Source organism: Chrysochloris asiatica, unplaced genomic scaffold (genome assembly GCF_000296735.1).
Source record: "Chrysochloris asiatica unplaced genomic scaffold, ChrAsi1.0 scaffold00384, whole genome shotgun sequence".
Taxonomy (NCBI): Eukaryota; Metazoa; Chordata; class Mammalia; order Afrosoricida; family Chrysochloridae; genus Chrysochloris; species Chrysochloris asiatica.
In genome coordinates, this window is record NW_006408902.1 from 1,718,114 (window position 1) to 1,744,716 (window position 26,603).

At 40.5% G+C, this 26,603-nt stretch overlaps 1 protein-coding gene across 1 annotated transcript in view; it reads left to right on the plus strand.

The window, feature by feature from the left end:
* The window catches only part of UPP1 (uridine phosphorylase 1), a 62,762-nt gene that overhangs the window by 20,215 nt on the left and 15,944 nt on the right, over positions 1-26,603 (plus strand). The window contains exons 3-6 of the mRNA XM_006876509.1: positions 3,353-3,419; positions 16,145-16,262; positions 17,911-18,069; positions 20,516-20,630. Coding sequence (XP_006876571.1) covers positions 3,353-3,419; positions 16,145-16,262; positions 17,911-18,069; positions 20,516-20,630 — 459 coding nt within the window. The remainder of the gene's footprint in view (positions 1-3,352; positions 3,420-16,144; positions 16,263-17,910; positions 18,070-20,515; positions 20,631-26,603) is intronic.

The following is a 26,603-nucleotide window of genomic DNA, read 5'->3' on the forward strand; positions in this document are numbered from 1 at the left end:
TCTCAGGCATTTCCAAAGCCTGCCCTCCTTCCAATAGGAAGTTAGCCTACCTCCAGCTCATTTGTCTCACTTACTCTATCTTGCCTCTGGACATGTGCCAATATCTTCAGTTGTTTCTTGGGAATCTTCAATAATTAGGTGTTGTTTTTTTTTTCAATAATTAGATGAATGCATGTTGATGTATTAGTATGCTTTCTGATCGTGTCCAGGTAGATGTGATTAGGAGATGAACTTCCCTTTTCACTTTTCTTATTATTCAACTCAGAGTAACTGTAGCAGTTATTGGCTGTCATTTGGTGTATAGAAGCTGGTATTGCCTCTTGCCTGGATGGTGGGATTTTATAGGGTGTGATTGTAGCTTGGCTATATGACTGCAATTGCTGTCTGTTCGTGGATAAAATATGGAGAGAAAGAGCCCCCTGAAAGTAAAAGTGGGACCAAAAATCAAAACAAGAACAGCAAAAACCACCACAACAGCAAAAAAACCAGATTGATACTATAGTCTATAATCACAGAAAAGAAAAAAAATGTAGCAAAACATGAGTATGAATTTAACTCCCCTCTTTCAGCTTATTGCTTTCAAGGCTGCTTAAGAAATTTCAAGGTGTTCCTCTAACTCCTTGTGAAGTAATTCAGGTTTTAACTTTCAGCCTATTTCCTTTTCAGTCTGTCTCTCTTCCACTCTACAACCCCCGTTCAGGACTTTTTCCTAGTGATAAACAGATCAGGGCCATTTGCAGTCGTTTTGGAAAACTGTTCAGTTTTAAACAGTGTCTTCCCCCTTCTTAGTGTTTTTTGCTGAGCAGATCTGTGGGAATGCACAGTAGAATCCTTTAGGGGTGGGGAGGTTTCCACTTGCTCAGGCACCCTCTCTAGTCACCAGAGTGAAGGTGCGCAGACAGTGAGAGACCAATGAACAGAGAAAAGAAAAAGAATGTCCACACCTTTATCTCCAAGGATCAGTCAGATCTCTAAACTCGGAGCGCTTCTCTGATCCTTCACTCATTCCATCATGCCCAAGATGGTCACTCTGGGAGTGAGCCACAGATCATAAAACACCACCTTTCTTACTTTTGCTACACATTCCACTGGCTATAAACCTTTGAACTTTCTAAACATTTCTTTATATTTAGTTCAGAGATCTGGTACCATCCCCTGAACCTGCTTCATCCGGTACTCTATGTTATTGCTGGTGGAGGTCTGCACTACACTTCTCCCTAATCCACCATTAAGCCTAGTCTCCTCAGTTTCTTCTTAAAGTTGAGTCACACTCATCTTGGGAGGCTATGTTGGGATTTGGGAGCCTACTAAGGAGGGAATCTTTGTTGGTTTTATCCAAGTTCAAAATGTAAGCTTCACTTTTTCCCAAAGTGAAGCTCTGCTTTCACACAGAGAAATTGTCTTAAGTGAGATTCCTATTCATGAGCCCCCGTAAAATAGCTATGCAGCTTTGTAATTTTTCTTTCATTGGACTTTCTCATGGGGGTGGAGGTAGGGAGTAAGTCCACTTCTACCACGCTTCTCTTTCTTCCTCACAGATCCTGTGAACCACTCCGAGGAGCTGCTTCCTCTGCCTGCCTTGCACCTGACTACTCACTCTCCCCTGAGCTGCAATTGAAACCTGAAAAGGTCAGTCAAGTCTCTGGTAGATGTGGCCTTGGGTGTGGTCTTTGGGTAAATATCAGGTGATTCTTGCTATGCTGGAAAACAAGGAAATGAGGAAAGGTTCTCTACCAAGGTGGAAAGTGTCAGGCCATTTGTCTCTGGCATATTTTGTTTACCTCCTTTTCAAAATTAGCAACGGGAGTTTCTCAGGGCAGTCATAACAAAATATCTAAAAGGGGTAGCTTTAAAGAATTTGAATTTATTGTCTTAGAGGGGTAAACACTCAAATCAGGGTGTCAGTTTCCTTCTGGGGCTTTGAGAGGAACTGCTGTTGTTCTTCTGTGTGTGACTTTGTTTTCCTGTCTGTCTTCTTTTGTAAGAAAACACTCAGAAGGGATTAGGATTAGGTCTCACTCACTTTACTTTTTAACTTTAACTGTTGACATCTACAAACAAAAATCTTATTTTCCCAAACAAGATCACATTCACCAACACACGTTTTGGAGAGACACAATTTAATGCATAACACTCAGTCCTTTGCTCTTCGAAATTCATATCCTTCCCACTTGGAAAATGCTTATACCTCATCCCAGCTTTCCTAAAAGTCTTAACCCACTCTAGCTTTCAGTCTTAAACCCAAAATCTTATCTTTGGAATCATCTAAATCAAGTATAGGTTGGAATCTGGGTGTGTTCCATCCTGGAGTAAAATTTCTCTCCATCTGTGGACTGTGGAACCTAGAATACAAGTTATTTGCATCCCAAATACAATAGTGACACAAACAGTCACGCTCCAAAAGGGAAGTTAAGTGTAACTTTGGTAGCTTAATGTCGACAAAGAAAATCCTGTTTCTCCAAACAAGGCCACTTTCACAGGCACAGGGTTATGTCTTCAACATATCTTTTTATAGATACTACTTAATCCATAATGGCAGACTCATTTTAATCCATAATAGCAATGTTCTCTCTGTGTGTGGGTGTGTGTATAAACATATTTGCACACATATTGTTATGCCCAGAATTCGGGGTCCCCAAAGACCACCAAGGAAGGAGCCGACACCAATGCAAGTGCACAAGGGTTGTTTATTCAAGCTCGAGCTCGGACTCCACCTGCATCCGACGCAGCGGATCAGGGATAGAGCCCCGAGCTCTTTGTCTGCGGGGGTTTTTATAGAGTTTTCAAACAAGCTCGGGTTTCTCAGCTTTACAATTTTTGGATTGGTTAACAATTGGCAAACTATGAGATGTTACAGTTTAATTGGTTAGGACTGGTGGTCTTTGTTCTTAGGCTAGGGCAAAGGAAAACATCTGGCATCTGGCCTTGAGCTGCCTGGCTATTTATACATATATCATTTTCGTGGAGCTAGAGGACATGCTAAAGCTTATATACAAAATGGATTCTTCTCTTTGGTCCTACAATATGTCAAACATAGGAGTCCTTTGGTGGTGTAAATGCTTAAATCATCAACTACTAGCCAAAAGTTGGTGCCGTGAATCCACCCAGAGGTCTGGTGATTTGCTGCTGAAAGGTCACAGTCTTAAAAACCCTACACAGTTCTATTTTGTACAAATAGGGTCACTTCAAGTCCAAACTGACTAGGTGGCACCTAGCAACACCAACGGACCTGAGGAAAGAATTGCACTACTGCATGAACATTTCCACTTATTAGTGTGACCGTGCTGATTATTCCTGTGACCTTGGTTCTGGTTGAGTGAGTTCTCTCTTTTCTGTTCTGTTTTTCTCTTAGAGTTTTGTGCAATTAAGAGCATGGCGGCTGAAAGAGCTAAAGCAGAGGAAGCTGAAAATCATCACGAGTAAGTAAGGCTTCAACTGCCTGGTTGTATGGTGTTTATCATGCTTATTTTGTACAAGCATTTTTCTAAGAACTTGATTTATAGTAACACTTGAATCTTATGACAAGATACTCAGGGCTCATAATTAAGATGGTCATAGTCTCTGGCATGTGGTAAATAGTGTCTCTCTCTTGATAATGTGGTCTTTCACAAAACCAGGCAGGTCAGCACTCAAATCTGGGTCTATGAGGGTTTCATTTGATATTTATACATAACTCTTATTAATAAAGCACTTCTCAATTCATTTATCAGTTCTTTCTTGGTTCTAAATCTTAAATCCCTTCCTGATTTCTTTGTAGTATTTCATAATTCTACTTTGTCCTTCTTATGTCCCCTGTTTCACACTTGGACATTGCTAGAAAACAAAAATGCCTTGGCTTAATACTGATTCTTACATGGACTTTCTTCTAAATCTGCTGATTTTCTAATATCACTATAAATTTCTGGCCTGGAGAACCTAGTCTTCCTCATTACTCGGTTGTCCACCTAACTCTTGGAGTTACCTGGGAGGTCTTCCTATCCTGATTCAGTGGCTTTTCTTTAGTCTTGATCCCCTCTGACTTTGCCACCACCGCTATTGTGCACAACCCTGGGTTCTGTGATGCTAGCCTACCTGCCCTTTCTGTCTCTTGTTATTTCTTTCCTGAAAAATTCAATTTTAGGGAATTTCTCTGTGACTTCTCTGACAACAACTCTCAGGTAGTATTCACATATCCAGGACAACTCCACATGGATAATATCCTATTTCCTTCCCACCTACTCCCCTCACCTCCCCACTATTGACCTGATGTCCATATTAGCATTTCTGGTTGCTTTTTGGACATTACTTGAATATAAAACTTTTTTACTGGATTATTATTATCCTTGAACTTTGGATGTGGTGTTATAGGATCAGCACTGGACTGCAAACCCTAAGGTTGGCAGTTCAAACTCACCAACTGTTCCTTGGAAACCCTATACAAGGTTGCTAGTAGTAGGAATCAACTCAAACAGCACTTCCTAACAACGTTATTCTCCTAAAGGAGCCCTGGTGTCATGATTAAGCATTGTGTTGTTAACTGGAAGGTCCGTGGTTAAGCCAACTCTGAGTGAGAAAGATGAAACTGTTTGCTCCCCAGTCTTGGAAACCCTAGGGAGCAATTCTGTTCTGCCCTAATGGGTCTCTAGGGTCAGAATAGATTTGATGGCAGTAGGTATTATTATCCCTATTGCTTTCCAGTCACTGACAACCAAAATGTTGTTACCCAATTTCCAACCCTTATCTACTCCCCTCCCCACCACAATGGTGCAGACCACGTTGATTCTGAGAGTCAGAGTGGAAAGCTGGTTGGTGTACAGGAATAAGACTACTGTAGTAGGAACGGCTAGATGTGACTGAGAGTTATTCTTTCCCTTGTTTGTAGTTTTTGTTAAGCCGAGGAGTTGGTTCCAACTTGTAGCAAGCCTGTATAGGGTTTCTGAGGAGTGGCTGGTGAGTTTCAACCTCCGACCTTGTGGTTCAAACGGTCCTTGTGGTCCAGTGCTTTATGGCACAGCTCAACATCAGTATTAGTAATTGTTTTATCTTATCTTGTTTTATCATTTCCATTGTAATTTTCTGCATTCAGACCAAACCAAAATAAACATTGTCATCAGGTGGGTTCTTACAACAATCCTAAACAGGGTTCCAGAGACTGTAAATCTTTACGAGAGCAGGTAGACTCTTCTTTTTCCCACAGATCGACTGGTGAGTTTGAATCACCACCAACTTTCTGATTAGCTGTCCAATGCCTAACCCACAACAACTGCCAACCTTGCAGTTCAAAGTGACCTTGTGGTCCAGTGCCTATCCTACAACACCACACCAGGACTCCAGTGTAGTGGTTAAAAGCTCTGAAATCTTAACTCTGTATTTACCTCTCCTTAAGGATACAACCTCAAACCTTTAAAATGGGCTTAATAGTATCTAGTGTATATGGTTATTGTAAACCTTAAATGAATTTAATGCCTGTTAGTCCTGGTGATTAGAGTTTTCGTATGGCACTGTGGGTTAATGCGCTGGAGTGCAAAGTCGGTTTAATCACAAGGCCAGTGGTTCAAGCTCACCAGCTGCTCCTTGGAAACCCTATACAGAGTCACTGTGAATCGGAACTGACTCAACGCACTTAACAACAACAGCCCTAGTGATATGAGCAGTTATAGTCTCAGCTGCTAATGGATGTGTTAGCAGTTTGTACCCACTCAGCAAATCCATGAGAGAAAAGCTGTGTAGATTGACCTGTATCAAAGTATATGGGAGCACATTGGCTCTGTAGTGGCCACTTTTGTAAAGACTGTAGCCAAGAAAATCCTATGGAGCAGTTTTACTCTGTGACAAGGGATTGCAACGAGTCGAAAGTGAATCCATGGCACCTGAGAGCAAGCAGCTATTAATATCATTTCTACCATAAAGTCACGTGCCTTTCATGAGAGTAATCAAATGTCACTCATCTTTGTAGTCCTGTACCCTGCCCAGGATATGATACTTTTTGTCTCTATGTAAGTACCTCTCTGAAGACATATAGTTTAATTTGCTTTAGTAAATATGTAGAAATGGACTTATAAGGCAAGGGGACAGTGGTGGGTCACAAGCAGAACTCTCACTTTCCATGGGAAGACCTAGGTTTGAATCCTCGCTAATGTACCTCATGCCTAGCCACCATCTGTCTGTCACTGAAGGTGTATAGGCTGCTATAATGCAGAGAGGTTTCAGCAGAGCTTCTAGACTAACACAGACTAGGAAGAAAGACCTAGTAATGTACTCCCAAAACGCACCCAGTGGAAACTCTATGGGCCACAATGATCTGACTCGTAACCAATCATGGTAAGGTACAGGACTGGGCGTGGGGTCACCGTGGGTCAGGGACCTACTTGATAACACCTAAAAACAAAAATGGAGACATTTGGGCCAGTTTATGTAATCATTGGTAGTGTTTGCTTTTCTCTGCTGACCAATTCCTGGGATCAGAATATAGTTCCCATTTGTTTTGTCTGTCACACATTTCATTTACATGGACTGTTCCTCGGATGTTCACTGAATGAACAAAATGATACACTAAAGTAAGGTAAAAGTCATTTAAAATTGTATGTAGACTAGAGAAATATTTCTCCAAGTTAGAGAACATTCCACTTCACCATGTGCTATGTTGTTGTTGTTACTAAGTGCCACCAAGGCAGCTCTGATTTATATTGACCCTCCCAAAGCTATAAATCTTTACGGGAACAGAAAGCCTCATATTTCTTCCACAGAGCAGCTGGTGTGCTTAAACAACCAACCCTGTGGTTCACAATCCAGTTCTACTAAACAGCCACTGTGCTCCCTTGTGCCATGGTACATGTCAAATTTACATAGCTTTTAAAATTATAACTGCTCCTCAGCTGCACCTTGTTTCCTTTTCTGTCTCTTTCTGGAACCAAGGAGAGAAGAGAGCTTTGCTATTTTGAAATAGTAGTAAATTTGTCTTAATCACATCCTGTTGCATCAATGTTGATTCCTTCCCCTTAGTTTGTATATTCTGAGAATTTTGAGGTAGAAAAGGAACCATATTACATTAACAGTAATTGTCATTAATGGAGCGTAAGAAACTGTTATGATTGTCAGGATTTTAGGTTGGAGTCCTCTTGTGGCGCTGTGGGTTAATGCTCCAGACTGCAAAGCTGTTTGAACTGCAAAGTCAGTGGTTCAAGCTTACCAGCTGCTCCTCGGAAACCCTATTCAGGGTCACTATGGGTTGGAACTGACTTGACGGCACTTACCAACAGAGATCAATGGGACTTTCTGGAAATCTAAGGGTTATGCTAACTGCACATACCTCTGGATTTGGCCTGTAGAACAGTGCAGCCTAGTGGGGAAGATCTGGAATTCAGTGTCAGAGTGGTGAGATTCTGTGTCTTGGGGTCTCTGGGGATCTCTTCATACTTGCACATATAGCAGCCAAGCTGCCTTCTATTTCTCTCTCTACCTTCATCCCTCTTCCCTTCCTTCTTTCTCTTCTTAATCTTTTATTTTTGTTTTTTTAACATAGATTTTCTATATCAGTCTTTTAAAAATATTTAAGTGTGAGTTAACCTGGTCTCCATTCTAAAAAAACAAAACAAAACAAAAAGGAAAAAAAAAAAACTGTTATCAAGTTGATTGTGACTCATAGTGACCTTGTATAGGATTTCTGAGACTGTCAATTTTTATGGAAACAGAAAGTCTCATCTTTCTCCCAAGGTGGATTTGAACAGACGACCTTGTGGTTAGCAGTCTTGTACTTATCCTACAGTGCCACCAGGGCTCCAGGTCCCATTCTATGGATTTAGAAAGGAAGGGAAAATAGAGGGACATTAGAACGGATGAAACAGAGGGAGTCATCAGTTTCTGGAGCTTGAGCATGTGTATCATGGAAGCTACATGTTGGACAAGAAGGATGTGTCATTTCAACTCTGTCTGCTATGTGTTGTAGGGATTCAGAGATAAATTCCATGGTCATTTGCTCCAAGAGTTTTTGATACTGGAAATAATTACAGTTCAGTTAGTTATATAATTATTATAATAAAATGTAAACAAGTTGCCATGAAAACCTTCTGGAGAGACATGGAGAATGGAAGAGCTCTCTGAGGAAGAGAGCAGAGTAGAGGGCCAGGGTATAAGTGTGACACCTCAATTAGAGGACCAGCCAGCCAGTGGACAAGAGTCATAGGAGTCATATGGGCCAGTGTCATAGGAGAATACAGGATTTCAAGAAAAGTGACCCAGTCTTTCACCTGATGTTGTTAAGTGCCAGTGAATTGGTTCTGACTAGTAGCGACTCTGAGGAAGGTTTCCAAGGAACAGCTGGTGGGTTTGAACCACCAACCTTACGGTTAACAGTCCAGTGCTAACCAGGACTTCAGTCTTGAACCTACTCACTGTTTAGTTGATGGGCACTGTTTCTAGTCCCTTTCATAAAGCTTTTCACTAGCGCTTCTTCTGTCCCAAGTCCAAGTTTCAAAACTCTTCAGAATCAGATCTTGACCACCTTCCTTCCTGCCTTTTTTGTCTTTATTGTTCCAACTCTGCTGAGGTGGAGTTCACGAAGCATACCAGATTCTTTCAAGTTGCCTGATTTGGTATGTACTGTTCCTTTTACCGGAAATGCCCTTCTGACTGTGTTACAGTCCTAAGGAGCCCTGTTCCTGTTGTTGAGTATCATTGCGTCAGCGCAGTCTGACTCATATGGCCTTAAATAACAGGGTAGAACTGCTCCATAGGTTTTCTTGGCTCTAACCTTGAAGCAGATGGCCATGCCTTTCTCTCACGGAGCTGCTGGGTAAGTTCAAACCTCCATCCTTTCTGTTAGGCGCTGAATGTCTACCCTTTGTGTTACCAGGGATCCATCCTATATATCCCTCAAAAACATGGTGGGAAAACTTTTTCTGTAAAGATCTAGATAGTCATTATTCTTGGCATTGTGGTTCATAAAGTCTCTGTAGCAGCTATTCCACTCTGTTGTAAGACAAGAGTAGCCCCAGGTAATGTATAAATGAATGAGCGTGGATCTCCCAATAAAATAAAAAAAAAACAAAAAACACTGCAGGCTGGATTATCCAGTAGACTATAGTTTACTCACTTCTGTTTTACATTGAGTTAGACAATACCCGTACACTCTGTCTTAGAGCAGTTAACACCATATGTGTGTGTGTTTGTTTGTTTCACTTTCATCAGTTTTTCTTACTGTGTTTGATATTTCTCTGAGGCAGGACAGAGATTTTAGTCTACTTCTTAGGTTTAACATCAGAGTCCTGGTGTGGCCTTGTAGGATAAGCACTCAACTGCTGACCAGAAAGTCAGCAGTTCAAACCCGCCAGCTGATCCTCAGAAACCTTATATGGCGTAGCTATGAGTTGGAACCAACTAAAACACACTTGACAACATAAATTGTTTGGCCCAGAGTAGGTATTCAATATAGATGTTCATCTATGACTTAGTAGGTTAGCTCTGGTAGCGTAATGGTTACGAATCGGGCTGCGAACCACAAGGTTAGCAGTTTGAAACGACCAGCGGCTCCGTGGGAGAAAGATGAGGATTTCTGCTCCTGTAAAAATTTACAGCCCCGGAAACCCTGTACAGGGTCGCTATGGGCCAGAACCGACTCCATGGCACATAACAACAACAACTATGACTTAGTAATAGTGGCAGCAGCAATTTGTTCAAGTGTAGTAACAATTGTGAAGTTGGTGCAAGAGCAAGTAGTGTTTCATTCTGTTGGGCATAAAGTTGCTATGAGTCAGTACTGACTGAATAGCACCTAACCATAACAACATTGTTGTTGTTGTTGTTATGTGCCGTCGAGTCGGTTCCGACCCGTAGCGACCCTGTACAGGGTTTCCAAGGGTGTAAATCTTTACGGGAGTAGAAAGCCTCATCTTTCTCCCGCAGAGCAGCAGGTAGTTTCGAACCACTGACCTTAAGGTTCGCAGCTCAATTCGTAACCACTACGCTACCAGAACAACATTAGTAGTTTAAAATTCTGTACTATTACATTGAATTATTTTAATTCCAACTCAGAGCAAAAATAAAACTAGGATTTGGTAGTATATGTACCCAGCACATCTGTTAAGTAAGTATCTTAGTTATCTAATGCTGCTATAACAGAAATACCATAAACGGATGGCTTTGACAAGCAAAATTTATTTTCTCACAGTTTGGGAGCCTAGAAGTTTGAATTTAGAGCCCTGGTTCTGGAGAAAAGACTCCTTTCAGCACGTGTAGGCCCAGCGTTCCTGGGAGAGCTCCGTGTGTGTTGCCATCAGTCTTTCCCTGGATCTAGGAGCTTCACAGAGCAACTCTTCTTTCTGGGAGATAGTAGGTCCCTCTGAACTCAGAGCACTTCTATCTCCTTTTACAGCTCAAAAGAGACTGACCCAAGATACAGCCTAATCCTGTAGATTACATCTAGCCTCATTAATATCATAGAAGTGAGGATTTACAACACATAAACTAAATACATCACATCATACTGATCACATGAGATCACACATAGGGTTGTTGCATTATATTAGCTCTCATCATGGAAGTGATAACTATATCTTAGCTGTTAAACCACTGAGAATCCAAGCCCAATCAAGCTGACAAAAACCTTAATTGTCACACTAAGGAAATGTAGCATTTCCGTTAGAGTTATAAAATTTTAGTTTAAAATCATGAGCACTAATTCCTCTTCCAGTAAGAAGCCTAGGGCTTGAAAAGTCAGAGTAAAGCAGCTCCCTACATACACTATGGAAGTCCTTGGACTTTCTTATTTCACAAAGCTGATCTAAGCAGCACTGGAGGTATATGCATAGTGGCCTTTGTATGGTATCGTTCTTAAATTATAAATTTTACAATGGTACCTCCAAATCATCGGCACCTGAAACTTTTCTTCTCTTCCCCCTGCCCTGTTTTTGAGTATTTTGTTTCTTTTCTTCTAGGCGTAGATTAGACAAAGGAGGAAACCTGACACCTGATGAGTGGGTTCTGGGCCAAACTCAGAAAGAAGAGATAGAAGGTCCCGATTGTTTAGAGCACAGTGATTTATGTTCATTTTGCAGGGCACATGGTGACCCTTCATGGATGTTTCCTGCTGAGAATCATGCATAGCTCTGGGAACCAGGGAGGCAGACATAGGATTGTTGAAGAAGTATGTTTAAGGTTGAACCTAAGAGATCTTCACAGACTGGAGGTGTAAATATTTACACCTGGAATGTCAATTTTTGCAAACAAAATTTTGTTGGAACACAGCAACGATCATTTGATTATGATCTTTTATAGATGCTTAAATGTGCAGAAAGGAGCTCTGGTAGCATAGTGGTTACGAATCGGGCTGTGAACCGCAAGGTCAGCAGTTCGAAACTACCAGCTGTTCCACGGAAGAAAGATGAGGTGTTCTGCTCCCGTAAAGATTTACAGCCTCAGAAACCCTGTACAGGGTCACTATGAGTCAGAACCAACTCCACGGCACACAGCCACATATGTGCAAAAATGGCAGGGAAGCCTTGTCTGACATCCTCTGGCTTTGCAAGAGGGAAGGAAAATCAGACTCAAAATCAGCACAAGGCTAATTCCTATGAAGTGGAGGTCAGACATACTTCTGATCTACAATCTTCTTTATCCTGTTGTTGTTTTTAAGTGCTACTACCCATAGTACTCTCTGCTTCACATCTGTGTTCGATAATCCATTGTAATGGCCACACAGAACTCAGAGACAATACTCACAATTATGGGGTTTATTAAGAAAGTGAACAGGATACAATTCAGGTTAAGTAATTCTCTAGCCAGGAATGCGTCTTCTCTTGCTGACTTCAGGCACACCTCGCTCTGTCATGTGACACCTCAGTCTCTGCATTGCTCAGGTAAGTGTTACAAAGCTCCACTAGCCCGTCTGAAATGGCCAGAGGACACATTCTAGAAGCTGTCCTCCTCTCCATAGGCATTCAGCTTTATTCTGTCCATGGGCCAGGAAGCCCACAGCTACTCTGTCTCCCCATGTTGCACCTTTGCGGCTGATGCTTTTCCAGGTAGGAATCTCATGCTCTGCACATAGATCTTTCTTGATGGTCCTGGATTATCTGTTTCTGCTTCTGAGATGTCTCCTTTGAAACCTAGTAGCATGGCAAAGCTAACCAATCTTGGAATTAGAGTCTTGGTGTGGTGCCACTGGACCAAAAGTCAGTTTGAATCACAAGATCGGCCGTTCGAACTCACCATCTGCTCCTTGGAAACTCTATACAGGGTCTCCATGAGTCAGAACCTACTAGATTATAATGAACAACATACCTGATGTGGTGTTGTAGGATAAGCACTGGACCATAAGGTTGGTTTGAACCACAAAGTTGGCAGTTCAAACTCACCAGCCACCCCTCTGAAAACCTATACAGGGTTACTATGAGTTGGAACCAGCTTGACAGCACATAACAACAGTACTTCACTTCCACCTAATCATTTGTTGAGAGCTAAGGAAACTGGATAGAAAAGCCATATCAAGTAAATACATGGTACCACAACTGTTGTTGTTTGTTATGGTTATCGGATAGGTTCCGACTCACAGCAACCCTGTGCAGTATTTCCATGGCAGTTGGTGGGTTTGAACGGCTGACCTTTCTGTTACCAGTTCAATGCTTATCATATAGCACCATTCCAGGCTAGCACAATATACTAGAATGTCAGAATTGAGTAAATGCAAAATTGAAAAATATTACTCTCTGGTCCTTACAGTAAATATTTTTGACCCCTGTTCTAGATCAACAGCATACTGGCTAGTAGAAATGTAAGCAGCACGTAAACTATCTAGTAGGCACACTGAAAGCAAGACAAAATGAAAGGGTATCTTCTCTCACGGATTCGGTTCAACACTCCTGGAATTCCCAGCTAGTGAAACAGCACAGCAGACACACACAAAGAAATAAAAAGTATACAGATTGGCAAGGAGAGAGAAAACTTTATTCACAGATGACATGATTGTTTAGGTTAAAAATATCAAACAATAGGCCAAAAATATATTGGAACGAATAAACAACTATAATAAAATGGCAGAACACAAATTAATCATGCAAAAGTAAATTGCTTTTCTATATCCAGCAGAATACAGTTGTGGTTTAAAATTATGAAAACAATACCTTTTATAATGCTGTTGTTGTTGTTGTTAGGTGCCATCGAGTCAGTACTGACTCATAGCGACCCTATGCACAACAGGATGAAACACTGCCCAGTCATGGGTCAACCTCACAATTGTTGCCACACTTGAGCCCAGTGATGTTGCCATTTTGTCAGTCCATCTTGTTGGAGGTCTTCCTCTTTTTTTCTGACCCTCCACTTTACCAAACATGATATTCTTCGCCAGTGACTGGTCCCTCCTGACAATATGTCCGAAGTATGAGAGATGAAGTTTGGCCATCCTGGCCTCCAAGGAGCACTCTGGCTGCACTTCTTCCAAAACGGATCTATTGGTTCTTTTGGCAGCCCATGGCACTTTCAATATTCTCCTCCAACACCATAACTCAAAAGCATCAATTCTTCTACGGTCTTCCTTATTCACCGTCCACCTTAAGCATGCGTATGAGGCTATTGAAAATATCATGGCTTGGGTCAGGTGTACTTTAGTCCTCAAGCTGACATCTTTGCTCTTCAACACTTTAAAAAGGTCTTGTGTAGCAGACTTGCCTAATGCAATGCATCATTTGATTTCTTGACTGCTGCTACCATGAGTGTTGATAGTTGAACCACAAAGACTGAAGTCCTTGACAACTACAATCTTCTCTCCATTGGTAAGCATGTTGTTTATTGGTCCAGTGGTGAGGATTTTTGTTTTCTTTACATTGAGATGCAATCCATACCGAAGGCTGTGCTCTTTGATCTTCATCAGTAAATATTTTAAGTCCTCTTCACTTTCAGCAAGCAAGGTTGTATCATCTGCATATCACAGGTTGTTAATGAATCTTCCTCCAATCCTGATGCCACGTTTTTCTTCATAGAACCCAGCTTCTCAGATTGTTTGCTCAGCATACAGGTTGAATAAGTATGGTGAAAGAATACAATCCTGTCACACACCTTTCTTAATTTTTAACTATTCAGTGTTCCCATGTTCTGTTTGAACAACTGCCTCTTGATCCAGGTACAGATTCCTCATGAGCACAATTAAGTGTTCAGGAATACTCATACTTCGCAATGTTGTCATAGCTTGTCATGATCCACACAATCGAAAGCCTTTGCATAGTCAATAAAGCACAGGTAAACATCTTTCTGATATTCTCTGCTTTCAGCCAAGATCCATCAGACATCAACAGTGATATCCCTCGTTCCATGGCCTCTTCTGAATCTGACTTGAGCCTCTGGAAGTTTTCTGCCAATGTATGCTTGCAGCTGTTTCTGTATTACCTTTAGTAAAACTTTACTTGCATGGGATATCAAAGAGATTGTCCTTTGATTTCTGCATTCATTGGGTCACCTCTCTTTGGAATGGACACAAATATGGATCTCTTCCAATCAGTTGGCCAGATAGTTATTGTCCTAATTTCTTGGCAGAGATGAGTGAGTGCCTCTTGTGCCGCCTCACTTTCTTGCAAGATTTCAATTTTTATTCTGTCAATTCCTGGTGCCATATTATTTGCCAATTCCTTCAGTGCACTTTGTACTTCTTCCTTCAGTATTTAGCACTCTTCAAAAGATGAAATACATATAAATTAACAAAATACAGTCAAGATTTATATGCAGAACTATGAAACATTGTTGAAAAAGATCAGTGAAGCTGATGGAGACATGTTCGTGTTCATGGGTTATTGTTGTTGTTGTTGTTGTTAAATGCTGTTGAGTCAGTTCCAACTCATAGTGACCCTGTATAGGGTTTCCAAGGAGTGGCTGGTTTGAACTGCTGACGGTGTAGCAGCAGTTACTCCAGTGCTTATCCTACAGAGCCACACCAGGACTGGCTCATGGATTGTAAGACTGAAATATTGATGTGTTAATTTGTTTCAACTTGATCTATGGATTCAATGCAATCTTAATAAATTCTAGCAAGCTGTTTTAAAGATACTACCAAGCTGATTTTCAAGATTATGTTGGAAGGTAAAAGACCTAAACTAGCATGCACACTGAAAAAAATGCTAAAAAGTTAGAGGACAGATACTACCTAAATTAGAGACTTACAATTGTTGTTGTTAAGTGCCATCGAGTTCGTTTTGACTCACAGCAACCATGTATAGGTTTTCCAAGGAAGTGGAAAACTTCATCTTTCTCCTGTGGAGTGACTGGTGGGCTCTAACTGCAGACCTTGTGGTTCACAGTCCAGTGCTTACAGTCTGGAACCACTGCACTCCCAAAGACTTAGAACAATGCTGCGGAAATCAAGGCTGTGGTATTGGTGAAAATAGTCTTGTAAAGAAGTTCAGAAAGTTGATAAAGATGCAAAGGCACTTCAAGGGAACACTTGCAGATCCCTATGCAACAATATGAACCCAGTTGCATATACCTTATACCTTTCACAAAAATTGACTCAAAAAGGATCATAGACCTGAATATAAAATGCAAAACTGGAAAACTTCTAGAAGAGAACAAGAGAAAATCTTTGATTTGGTGATACTTTGTTTTTAAAACAGTCTTTATATTTTACAGAAAGTTTAGGTTTACAGAAAAATTGTGCAGAAAGCACAAAGTTGCCACATACTCATTGTAGAATACGCACAGGACTGCTAACTGAAAACTTGGTGATCCAAACCTACCAGTGACTCTGTGGGAGAGAGTTGAAGCTTTCTACATAAAGATTTGCAGCCTCAGAAACCCTATGCAGGCTCGCTGTGAATCAGAATAGATTTAGTAACAGTGGGTTTGGGTTTGGTACATGACAAGTGCCATTGACTCGGTTCTGTGACCCCATATAGCATATCTGAGGAGCAGCTGCTGGATTTGAATTGCCAACTTTGTGGTTCAGAGTCCAGTACTGATCCTACAGTGCCACATCAGAAGTCCAATAATATATATATAAAGACTAGACTATAGTAAAAGACATATGTTGGCAAAATAGGATTATCCTGTCCCCAAGGGCTAGCAGTGCCCCCCTTGACCCCACTCTGTGCTTCGTCTGTCTTTCTGACAGAGGACATATCTTGCTGGAATAGTGTTAGTCATCGGATGCTGGTGTTCTGTAAATTAATGCTTTTTTGTTTTGTGACAGTGACTGCTCCATTCGACTTTCAAATCCAAACATAGCAACCATGAAAGAAGATGTTTTATACCATTTCAGTCTCAGCACCAGTACACATGATTTCCCAACTATGTTTGGAGATGTGAAGGTAAAAAGCAAAGTTTTCACTTCTAAAAATGTGGCTTAAAATCAATCCCCTCTTGCGTGATACAAGCAAACTTCGTTTCAGATGGTTGAAGGATGACAGGTGTCAAATTCATAAAAAAGCTATACATTTATCTACTTTTGCAAATTATAGATTTTGAAGTGTATCAACTGGGAAGCAAAGGAAAACTGTCATAAGTACAACCACGGTGGTGGTGGGGGTTGTGATGTGCTGTGGAGTCGGTTCCGACTCATAGAGCCCCTGTACAGGGTTTCCGAGGCTGTAAATCTTTATGGGAGCAGAAAGCCTCATCTTTCTCGCCTGGAACAGCTGGTAGTTTCGAACTGCTGACCCTGAGGTTAGCAGCCCGTTTTGTAACCACTACGCTACCAGAGCTCCTTTAGTGCTAATTAATCCATTACAACTTTAGCATATGATTGAAACACTATAAAAGAAACTTCCTGAAGTTTCATTGGTAGAGTAAAAGGGAGATATAAAACATGTTCTAGGTGAGTTACGGATATAAGAGTAATTGCATAGTGCCTGTTGCTTGTAATTTAGTATGTGTCTTTAATGTCTTATTTTGCTGAATCAAGTCCATAGTTCCTACTAGGTTTTCAATTCCTTCCTCTCTAATCCCTGGGGGTTATTACTTAAATGGGTACTAAGTTTCTGTTTGAGGAGATGAAAATATTTTGGAACTATATATAAGTGATGGCTGTACAGCACAGTGAGTGTAGATTATTGTCACTTATTTATACGCTTAAAAATTGGTACAGTGGTAAATTCTGTTATACATCCTCCCCTCTCCACATTTTTTAAAGTCTAATTCCTGAAGACAAAGGTGAACTAACATTCTATCATTTGTTAGTTGCTGTTAGGTTCCATCAAGTAGGTTGGAATCCACTGTTGCTGCCACTGTGTGAATCCATATTGTTTGGGGTCTTCTTCTTTTTCAGTGACTTCCTTCTCTAGGGACTGCCCCTCCTGATGATATGTCTGAAGTATGAGAGATGAAGTCTTTGTTAAAAATTAAGAATGAACCAAGGATACTAGAATCATTGCTGTTACGTGGTGCCATAATACAACAATAAAGGCATGTCCCATAAGCCTTTGTCACCTTTTGCAGTACTGGTTTCAAAGTGTGGGGCAAGTCTCTATACATAGGCTCTTAATTAATTAATTTTGCATTCAATCCATTAAGTTTAGCCCACAATTACTGTTATTGTTGTTGTTGTTATTTGGCTCCCAAGCATTCAGTTCAGAGTTCGCAGTTATTATCTTCATTTTGCAGATGGTAGGACTGATTGCAGTTCACCAGACTGTTTATTTACAATCAGAGGGAAGCTGAGCATGGATGAAATCTGGATTTATTTTCTCAAAGACAGAACAAGAGTCTGGCCTTCCAGCCTTTTCTGTACATCAAAACCTTGAACTACCTAAGCCCCCTCTACTGAATACTGATTTATAACAAGCAGGAGTCTGATGACTGCACATCAGAATCATCAGGAGAGCTTGCTAAAGCAGGTAGTTGTTCCCTGTGATGGGACCAGGGAGCGCATTTCTAGCGAGTTCCTAAGTGATGCCGATGTTGCTTGCTCTTAGTGAGTTCCTATACTGTGCCTGTGCTGATAAAGTCTATGTCCGGCAGTTTGTGTGTGTTGGTGGAAGCGCCACCCGCATGAAAGCCTTCACCAGCTATCTGGCTCAGGAACTGGGTCTTGAACAACCAGGTGTGGATCATGCTAACATCTGTGCCGGAACTGACCGCTACGTCATGTATAAAGTAGGACCAGTGCTGTGCGTCAGTGTAAGTATCCTTCATTCATGACTGTGCTCAAGCTTTAGCCCTGCAAGCATGCACACACACACATTTCAGTATGGAAGAGCTATCCCTTCAACACCTGTTCATTGTGTCAGGCCAGGAGCAAAGGTGAAGTGAATGCAAAGGTAAATGGTACCCAGGTAACTGCATTGAGCTTCAGTCTCCAAGAGACAAACATACCGAATACTCCTACACATAGTGATCTACAAAGTGTGACGGTCATAGATGCAGGGAAAGAGTCAGCACAGGGCTGAGACTTCTGTTTGGACCAAGGCCTTCGAAGAGTCTTACCCAAATGTTAGGCCTTCGATTTTAGCAATGAGTGTGTAGTATTTTAGCAAAGTCTTACTTTCTAGTTTTGATTTCCATCATAAACAATCATGCACTACATAAAATTAAGTAAGATTTCCTTCCTGTGGTACAGATAATTTGTGTAAGCATTTTCAAAGTACAGGACACTGGGTAACCAAATTCTCAACCCACACAACTTCATGATATATACAAGAGAATGAATATAAATGTTGTTGTTGTTAAGTGCCGTTGAGTCCATCCTGACTCATAGCTATGCTGTATAGGTTTCTGAGGAGCAGTGGGTTGGTTTGAACTGCCAACCTTGTGCTTTGAAGTCCAGTGCTGACCCTATAGTACCACATTAGGAGTCATAGGAAATGCCGACATCATTCCAGTGAAGGGCTCTGTGGAAAGCGTGGCACTGTTGTCACATGGAGTTCAGAGCCTGGAAGGCACGGGGTGGGCTGAGGGACCAGCACATTACTTAGTTTGACTGCAGTCCAGAATGTGGGGAGAAAAGTTCAATGAAACAGTAAGAGATGTGGGGCAGGGAGTACCCTGGGATGGGCTTTAAATGCAGAAGGGACCTTGGTAGTACTGTGATTATTTACCTGACTCACTGCTAACTGGACAGTCAGTGGTTTGAACCCATCAGCTTCCCTGTGGGGGAAAGATGTACCAGTCTATTTCTGTAAAGATTCTAAAAAGACCAAATTCATTGCCATGAAGTCCATTCTGACTCCTAGCAACCCTATGTCGGGTTTCCAAGACTGTAAATCTTTAGGGAACCAGAGAGGCTCTCTTCCTCTGGTGGATTTGAACCACGGACCTTGCCGTTTTTAACACAATGCCTAACCCACACCACCACCAGAGCTCCTTTTCTGTAAAGATTGCAGCCTTGGAAACTCTATGGGGCAGTTCTACTTTGTCAGTTAGAGTTCACTGTGAAAGGGAGTCACCTGGACAACAAGAAGTTTAAATACCAGATGGGGCTTTGTACATTGTCATATTGTTTCCTTGATGAACCTCCATGTCACTAGTCCCCATTTTATGGGCTGTGTAGATTTAGTAGGTAACACAGGCATACCTCACAGATATTGCTTATTTCATTCCTGACCACACAATAAAGCAAGGCACATGAAATTTTTAGTTTCATCCTTCCATATAAAAGTTATAATTACACTGTATTGAAGTCTGTTAAGTGGGCAATGTTATTGTTGTTATGTGCCATTAAGTTGTTTCTGACTCATGTTGTTAAGTGTCGTCAAGCCAATTCCAACTCATAGCGACTCTGTATAGGGTTTTCAAGGAGCAGCCATTAAGTGTGAACTGCCACCCTTGAGATTCAAAGCGACCTTTTGGTCCAGTGCTTATCCTATAACACCACACCAGGACTCCATTCCGACTCAAAAGAACCCTGTATAGGGTTTCCAAGGAGTGACTGGTGGGTTTGAACTGCCAACCTTGTGGTTATGAGTCCAATGCTTGTCCTGCAGTGCCGCACCTGGTATGAGAAAGTTTGAAATCTGGTGAGAATTAGCAGACTGTAAGCACATGGCATTTGGAAAATGGTGCTGATATACTTGTTTGATGCAGCGTTGCCACAACGTTCAATTTGTAAAAAGCGTAGAATATGCGAAGTGCAATATAATAAGGTATACCTGTCTGTACGGAAGCTTTGCTTAATCTTTTCGGTCTCTTCTGCAGGAGAAAGATGAGACTTTCTGCTCCTGCGGAGATTTAAAGCCTCAGAAACCCTATTCACAGTCACTGTGAATCAGAACCAATGTTAGGTGATAGCTGGCACTTAACAACAACAACAAAAATGTTAATATGTTTTAAATTATATTTTGAATCCATCTTCCATTTAGGAATAATTAAACTAAAATACACCAAGATGGTATCTATGAGTGGGGAAATGGTTAGTGTACTAAGCTGCTAATTGAATGAATGGTCAGAGATTCAAGTTCATCTAGAGACACTTCAGAAGAAAGGCCGTGCAGTTTATGTACAAAAATACAAAAAAGCATAGTTCCTACTCGACTCCATTGGTGTAGACGTGACTGCAACTGTACACTACTAGAGGATATGCACAAAGGTGGGCTCCAAGTGTAACGCTTCTTGTCTCTTTTGGTTTCAGCATGGCATGGGCATACCTTCCATTGCAATCATGCTACATGAGCTGATCAAGCTGCTGTACCATGCCAGGTGCTCCAATGTTACCATCTTTCGCATTGGCACTTCTGGTGGCATAGGTAAGATATAGGGAGGGTATTCTTCCCCTGGTAGAAACTGAAATGGAGATGGACGGCTCCAAGCAGGAGGGGACCTTTTCTGTAGCAGCTCCACTGTGTTATGGAACTTAACATTAAGTGTTGGTCTTTTGTCAGGAAGCTTATTAACTGGACTGGTAACCACAAGGTTGACAGTTCCAGCACACCATCCGCTCTTGGAAACTTTATATAGGGGTCGCTGTGAGTTGGAACCAACTCGATGGCACATAAGAACAGTAACAACAACAACAAAAATATCAAGAAATATGAAAATAAGCTGCTGCTTCTTCTTGTCCTACCTGTTTTCCCAAACCAGAGACCAAAAGTAGAAAGAAACTAAACCTTGCACCTCTGCTCCCATTTTGGGTTACACTTTTTTTTTTTTTTTTTTAAATGTATGAGGGTGAGTCAAAAATTATCTGCACTCGGCTATAGAATTTACTTTAATCAACTTTTAGAAAAGACAAATACGTCATTTTTCAATACAATCTCCTAGCTTTTCAATACACATTGTCCATCTGTCAACAGCTTTGGTATTCCCTTATTAAAAAAATGTTTTAGCCTGAGCTGCAAGCTATGAATGCACTGCTGTCTTCACTTCTTCATCAGAGGTGAATATTTGTCCTGGAAGGGCTGCTTTCAGGGGACCAAACAGGTGAAAGTTGGATGGAGCAAGATCAGACCTCTATGGAGGATGATTTAACACCTCAAAATGAAGTTTTCGGAGTGTCAATAGTGTGGGCAGAGGTGTGAGGACATGCATTGTTATGCAAGATCACAATTCCCTTGGATAACAATCCTCTGTGTTTAATCTGAAGTTTAGGCTTCAGCTCTTCAGTGAGCCTCTCACTGTAACAAGCACTCTTGATTGTTGAATCTTGTTTCTGATAGTGTTTCAATACTGGCCCTTGAGAATCCCAGAGAATTGTAAGCATCGATTTTCCAGATGATGGTTGACTTTTTAACTTTTCCTTAGTCAGAAATTGAGGATATTTCCATTCCATATCCTGCTCAGTGTTGCCATTAGCATTTTCTCCCCTTCTATCTGGAACCTTCTATTTTGTCCCTGATCAGAACCATTGGTCATTGTAAGTGGGCACCATCTAGTTCTAGTCATGGGTGGATGAGGCTGTGTTGCAAGCTAGTTTCTTCTGAGTTTATGTTTTCCTTCTGTCACTTTTGCTCCAGACAAGTAGAAACCAGAATTTGTGTTTTACATGGCACTTGCAAACTTTTATAATTTTAGATGCTACTTACAAATTAGGATATAGGGCATAAACTTTATGGACTATGTTGTGCCAGTTGACCAAGTTATCCTATGAAATTATGGTACTAAGCCTTCAAACATAGTAAACCTATCCTGTGAGGCATTTGGTTATACCTGTGAATTATCTGTGACTCTGCCCTTTACATGTATTTATAAATATATGTGTAGTATATACAACATGTATAAGTGGACTTAAAAAAGTTTATAAGAAAAATTTTCCAGGAAATTTTTGAAGCCCCTTTGTGTACCTTCAAATACACATATATGTATGTATATACATGTCTACTTATGTGACCTATCACACATTTTTTCTTGTTACTTCTATTGTAAAATTGTATATGTTATAGTATTTGTTAGTGTCCATTTATCTTGATTAAGTCATGCATGTTTCATTCACCTTCAGTATTGCCATCAAAAATTGATCGCTCGATTATAAGATATTTCTATTTCTGGAGTTTTGATGGAGTGCTATATCATTTTACTTAGTAGTTGTACCATTTTACAATCCACTTGTTGTTGTTGTTGTTAAGTGCCATCGAGTCGGTTCTGATCCATAGCGACCCTGTACAGGGTTTCCGAGGGTGTAAATCTTTACGGGAGTAGAAAGCCTCATCTTTCTCCCACGGAGCGGCTGGTAGTTTCGAACTGCTGACCTTGCGGCTCGCAGCCCGATTCGTAACCACTACACTAAGTGTTCCAATCTCCCCACAGTCTTGCCAGGATTTATTATTTTCTGTTTTTTTGGGGGGTTTTTTAAGGCCATTTTTATAGAGGTGAGATGATACTTCACTGTAGTTTTGATTTGCCTCTCTTCTGGCCAGTGATCAGGAGAATCTTTTCATGTGATAGTTGTCCACTTACATTTCTTCTTTGGTGAAGTGTCTGCTCTTATTCTTTGCCCACTTTTAAAAACAGAATATTTTGTCTCTCTGTTGTTGAGCTGTTGAAGCTTTCTGTATATGAAGGGGACCCAAAAAGTTTGTGGAAAAATGGAATTTTTCCATGAGCTTTTTAAAGTCCTCTCATATTTTAAAGATAAGGTCCCTGTCAGATATGTCAGTCTTAAAGATTTTTTTCCAGTCTGTAATATCTATTTTTACTCTTGTAATGAGCATAAGTCTTTTGATGAGCATAAGTATCAATATTGTAGATGGTCCCATTATCTAGTTTATCTTCTGTTGTACATGTTTTTGTAGTTGTGTGTGGTGGTATACTTCTGAAAAAATAGGCTCTAGTTTTTTCCCCCCTATATTACCTTCCAGCAATTTTATAGTCTTAACTTTAACACTTAGGTCTTTGGTCCATTTTGAATTAATTTTAGCATCTGGTTTGAGGCATAGATCCTGTTTTATTTTTCTGCAAATGTATACACAGTTTTGCCAACACCATTTGTTAGATCATTTCTTAGTCATTGAATGGACTTTGCTATATATCAGCTGCCTATAGATAGATGTGCGGGTTCACTTCTGGGTTTTCAATTCTATTCCATTGGTCTATGTTTGCAATTGGACTGTAACCAGGCTGTGTAATTTATGTTTTGGGACCAGGAAGTATGAGGCCTCCATTTTGTTCTTCTTCAATATTGCTTTGACTATCCAGGGGCGCTTTCCTTTCCATAAGAAGTGTTACTAGAAATGTGTCCATATTATCTAGATTTTCAAATTTGTTGAAATGCAATTTTTCATGTTATGGCTCTCTTTATCTCAGTTAGATCTGCTGTAATGTCTCCAATTTCATTTCTTAGTTTCGTTATTTGCATCTTCTCTCTTTTTCTTTGCCAATTTGTCCAGGTTTTTGTTTGTTTGTTTGTTTGTTTGTGTTTACTGATCCTTACAAAGAACCTAATTCTAGTCTTGTGGATTCTATCTACTGTTCTTTCTTCTCTATTCCATTTATATTTGCTCTGATCTTTGTTGTTTCCTTTATTCTGGTATCTGTGGTCTTTTTAACTTTTTAATGAGGCTTTAATCTATCAATATTTATTATAATAGAAATCTTAAAAATTAAATATTTTAATTCATTAAAAATAATAAACCTATGTCAACACAGAGTTTATTTTTTAAAACCTATATTTTATTTTAAAAACATTAAGGAGAATAGGCACATTTCACATTAAAAAATTTTTAATGTCTGACTTAGTAGAAAACAATTAAATTCTCATATTTGTTTCTGCACTTAATCTATTCTCATGAGTGGCTTTAGTTGTAGTGTGATCTGTAGGATAAGCATTGCACTGCAGGGTTGGTTTGAACTGCAAGGTTGACAGTTCAAACACACCAGCCACTGCTCAGAAGCCTTATACAGGGTTCCTATGAGTCAGAAGTGACTTGACAGCACTTAAAAATAACAACAACATATGAAGAAAGTCTGGCCTAAAGCACATACATAGTTAGAGAAATAAGTAATATTTTAATAATCTTTTCAGGGCATTAGGGAATTCTTTGATACTGCACCCAAGCTTAAAAGACAATACACCTACTCCCCTAACTTATCAACTATCTTGTTATCCAACTTTTTAAATTCATGGCAATATTAAAAATTCTACTATTTTACATATTAACAACATGCCAACATAAGTCTAGCAGTCCTGAATGCCAAGGTAAAAAAATAATGCTCACTGTGATGGTTAAGGTTATGTGTCTACTTGCTGAACCAAGAGTCTCATTGGTTATGTAATTTTGCAGTTTGGAAGTTATGTAATAATGTAGTCATCCTCCATTTTCACATAACACCAATTTTCACAGAACAACCTGGTCTTTGGAACCTAACCATGCCAATCAATGAGAAGTGGGTGTAGTTGCAATGAGACCATGTCAATGAATTTTTCATATTCTTTTAGGAAGAAAGATGAGGCAGTCTGCTGTTGCAAAGACTGACATCCTTGTAAAAGCAATGGAGTAGTTCTACTCTGGCTGATAAGGTTGCTCTGAGTCATAATTCGTTTGATGGCAGTAGGTGAATCTATTAGATTACAATCTATCCATCTGACTTAGACTGAAGTCTAATATTGTGGCCATGGGAGAATGCCCTAGGATAGTTTTTATTGACTAAAGCTGCCAAGCCTTCACATCATACCTAACCAGTCCTTGAGGCAAGAGACACTTCCAAGGGTCTCTTTTGAAAATCATATTGCAGAGGAGACTCTGAAATTTACTGTGTGGAAGAAGCTCTCAGAGAGCTTGTTCAAAGTTCATATTTGAAGCCCTACATCCAGAGATTGGTGGTGCAAATCTGGAGTTCACCAGTGTAATCAGAACTCCAAACCATTTTGGTGCTAGACCTGGCATTGCAGCTCCCTACACATAGGGGTATTTTTAGCTCAATGCAATTCTGCAAAGAACCTCAGCAGTGGGTTACATTTCCTCATAGGGAATATGTTTTCATTGATGCTATGACTCTTTTTGTTGTTGTTGTTTTCAAGTTTACAGGGCAGATTTTCAGTTTTACATTCAACAAATCATACACCTTGTTTCATTACAATGATTATAATTTCCTCCATGTGCCATCAGATAACAGAATTCCTCTCTATTCACTTTGCTCTTTTTTTCTTTTCTTTTCTTTTAAACACTCAGTCATATATAATAATTTACACCACAAAAAGGCACATTCTGCCAGTCTGCCTCCTGGCTGCCAACTCTTAGTCACTCTCTTCCCAGGAGTCTAGAGTCCTCAGCTGCTCCCTCTCTCCATGTCCCCATCTCTGCCTCCATCTCTGGTGTCACTGCTTCTCTGGATAAGGTCTCGCACTCTGTGCACTTCTCCCCTGATGTTCTAGGGTCCTTTGTTTCTGGACTGTAAGATTAACTACTCCCCCATTTTTTATACAAAACTTCTACCTTTAAAATAGTGACAGTCACAATTAGTCATGATAACTATTTCTCACTGTTGAATCATAAGAATCTTATCCCCATCTCTTTTAACCAGACCCATCTAGACAAGATGAAAACTATTCAGTGGGGGCTATTTCTTCACCCACACACCCTTAAACTAAACTCCCTCTTGAACCCTTGTAAGCCAGTCATTTTGTGCCTTTATCGCCCCCTCATTTTAGGTAGCCAATATCTAAGTTGCCCGTCCCTATCTACCCTGTGTACAGAAGGGATAGCATTGATATTTGATGTGAAGACTCCTTTACTTTCTGTTGTTATTTAGGGTTACTAGCTTCATGAGTATAGGTCGAGTTCATCAAATTGTAGCAATTTACCCTCGTTTCCTTTATCAAAACTTGTTTTGTGTGTGTTTTTGTTTTTTCATCTTCCGCTAGTCGAGTTCTGATTATCAAGCCATTGAGGCTAGGTCAAATGGGTACTATCTGCAAGTTTGAGTGTTCTTGTGCATCTCCCCTCACTTCATTCATATCAGCTGGCTGCTTCACTTTCAGCTCTAGACCTCTGTGGCTATGTCCTTGTCCATGGGCTCAGGTGTCCCCAGGTCTCATGACACTTTGGACCAACCAGCCCTTCCTCTTCTCTCTCTCATCTCCAGGTCAACGGGAGTCTGTGGACCATGGTTGAATTCAGCCTTTTCTTCCTTGATGCCTGTTCTCTTCTTCCACTCACAAGTAGACCAATGTGGTCATCAGCAAGCTTATATGCCTGCTCATGTGTTCCCTTTGAGTTTCAGTCTTAGAGGGAGTATGGTCTTCCTTTGCTCTTTCTATGTATTCAAGTATTTAGGTTAAGTTATTG